General features: G+C 34.6%; 1 protein-coding gene across 1 annotated transcript; it reads left to right on the forward strand.

Moving 5' to 3' along the window:
• Nucleotides 1-2,382: 2,382 nt before the first annotated feature.
• On the forward strand, nt 2,383-2,694 carry LOC113360711 (cyclin-dependent protein kinase inhibitor SMR8-like). The gene has a single exon (XM_026604392.1). The coding sequence runs from the start codon at nt 2,383-2,385 to the stop codon at nt 2,692-2,694; it is 312 nt and encodes a 103-aa protein (XP_026460177.1).
• The last annotated feature ends 290 nt before the right edge of the window (nt 2,695-2,984 follow it).

Consider the following 2,984-nt stretch of genomic DNA (forward strand, 5'->3'; position numbering starts at 1 on the left):
ATCTTCATCTCATGGTTAGTCTAATATCTATTACAACGTGTTTCTTGAATTACCATGTTATGCATAATAATGCATCTGAGCATAGTCTTATGCATTTCAAGAGCACTTAGTCCATGATAAGGCCCACAAATGATGGTGATCTTCCGTTTCAGAATTATAAAAGCTTGTTTCACATCCTTCCTCAATTCCATTTGTCTATTATTAAAAAATATACATGAACGACCCAATTCGTCGGCAGGGGCTGACGGTAACAATGAATTGAAATCGACCATTTTGGATTGATTTCATCTGTAAGATAATACCCATGAACGTAACAATGACTGGTGATAGTGAAATTTACTTCAAGACTAATCCATACTCTAAATCTTCAAACAAAGGTGACTTGCGCGAAACATTTATATCATATCTGATAAAATTGTGTAACGATGACCGTTCTGAGACCCCGGAAGACCAAAAAAAATTGTGTCATATCTAATAAAAAACAGCTTCAAGGGTAACAATTGGTTTTGTATAGTGACTCTTATATTGACCGACCCAATAGGTAAGGCATCCAGTCCATGCCCAATGCATGCAGCCAAGACTGCCCAGCATTTCTGGAAATCTCCTTTCTTGATTTTGCTTTAATATTTCTCTATCATTTGCATCAACTGGTTTTCGTACATAGGTTGGACCAAAATGAATAATCATTGCTTCGCAAATCAATGAAAGATACTTGTATGCAGTTGTTTTACCCATACAAAGGTACTCGTCATTGGAATCCGGAGGTGAGCCATAACCTGGAACCCTTCAAGCCGAAGTAATTAACCTTTTGTTCAGGATTATGACCTATTATATTCAGTGCATTATACTGATAATTAAATTGAGATTTTACCTGAAAAATATCACCACTTATCTTTAACACCAAATTAATGTTGGAGCATACAAAATCGATGTTACAAATCTTAATTAGAAAACATATAATCAGGAATACAATAATTGTGCATCAGCTTCTATTGGAACCATTCCCTTTCTCAATATGTATATCTATTTGTGAATACTTGTTTTGGCTATTTAGATATTTGTCCCAATGAATTAGCTGCAACATAGTGTTGGTTAGTTCAGTATCTTCATATGACTCATCATCCATTTGCCGCATCGCCTAAACGAAAATTCATTGTACAACCTGTTTTCTACCGCTACCGGTAGATTCTCTACAATTCGATAGAGACTTCAACGCTTAATAATATTAAAATAATGGTGTGACCTGTTTGCTAGGCCACCTGACATGGCGTGTGTGGGTTAGCCATCCCTAAGAACCGGCCTTAACACATTTGAACAAAATATGAATCAAAACTCAATTTGGTGCTCAAGCTGTAACATATATAAAAATCCGTTCCTTAGAATTTTAAATTTTTTATCTCGTTGGAACGGTTTTAAAAAAATCTAAGCAATGAGTACAAACAACAGTATCAAATTTAGATCTTTTACAAAAAGTTCGGAAGTGTTTATCATTTTAGCCACAATTTTCGAAAATTAAATGTATATCCATTATGCAAGTCACCACAAAGGATACATAATACTTTATGTAGTCATATTTTGGTTTATGCATCAACTTATTTTCCGTTGCAACTAATAAAACGATGTATTCCCTCCGTTTCAAGAAAAGTAGTATTTTAGGCACAATTTTCGAAAATTTAATGCATATATATACAGCCATTATGCAAACCACCACAAAGGATGCATAACACATTAAGCAGCCATATTTTGGTTTATGCATCGGCTAATTTTCCGTTTCAGGAAAAGTGATATTTTCACCCCTTGTCAGGAAAAATAATACTTTCACATTATGTCAGGAAAAGTGTTACTTTTACCCATGTTAGGAAAGATGATACTTTCAGGCCTTGTCAGAATAAATGATACTTTCATGCTGTGTAAAAAATTAATACTTTCACATCGACTTTCTCGATTAACCGTCCCACCGTGATAACGGTGGTCTAGTATATTTTGTTTGGAAATGGAGGGTCACCGAGTCATGGTTCAATTCATTCAAATGTCAGGAAAAAAAAAAAAAAAAAACATTTAGTGGGGTTCATGGCAACAGGGTCAGAGATTGTGTCCTTAGCACGATTCTTTACCCACCCACTCCCAAGTAGAACTCTCTCTATAGTGTCTACAACAAGTTTCAGTTGACGGCACCGCCACTTTCTTTCTAACTCTTTGTTTATAAAAAGCTTTGAGTCTCTTCTTCATTTATAAAAAGCTTTGACTGTCTTCTTCTCCAGCTTCTCCTCTCTTTCCCTCCATTTCTACACCAAAACATTTCGATTTTTCCTGAAATTTTTCATCAACCCATCTTTTGTTTAAGCTTGAGTTTACTCTTCTCATCTTCACTTGGGTTTAAGCATGAAGTCTCCAGTATTAGTAGAGGGAAAAGAAACAGAAGGAAATAAGAAATGGGTAGTGGCTGGAATACTAGTTAGAACTCCATTAAAAGCAATTAATACAAATAAGAAGATTGAGGATGGTGATAACGAAGAGCAATGGTGTTCAGCTACAACTCCAACATCAGTTGAGGCAAGAATCAATTCTGAGAGATTATTATGTCCACCAGCTCCAAGAAAGCCAAGACCTTCATTGAAGTTGCACTTTAATAATAAGGCTATGGGTTTCTTTAATCCTCCAGAGTTAGAATCTATTTTTGTGTCCAATTTTTGATTATTTTTTTTCCCTATTATTTTAGTTTAGTGATTTGATTGTTTTGTTATCTTTTTTCTTTTTTGTTTTGCGTCTTTATATGATATCAGAGTGTTGCATGTAAAGTTAACAAATTTGTATGAAATTAGAAGCAGAGTTTTGTAGTGCTTAGTTAAATTCTGTTTTTGAGATCTCTTGGATGAAATATGCTAATTAATGTTAGTCTTTCTTCCATGGCGTCATGCATGACTAGAAAAGGGCATTCAAGGTAAGAAGTCAATTATCTTTTCATTTCATAACAACCAAAAACT

The sequence above is a fragment of the Papaver somniferum genome, chromosome 1 (genome assembly GCF_003573695.1).
Source record: "Papaver somniferum cultivar HN1 chromosome 1, ASM357369v1, whole genome shotgun sequence".
NCBI lineage: Eukaryota > Viridiplantae > Streptophyta > Magnoliopsida > Ranunculales > Papaveraceae > Papaver > Papaver somniferum.

Bases quoted from the DNA above. Each gene is read 5' to 3' on its own strand.
- LOC113360711 (XM_026604392.1), top strand. From the start codon at position 2,383: ATGAAGTCTCCAGTATTAGTAGAGGGAAAAGAAACAGAAGGAAATAAG.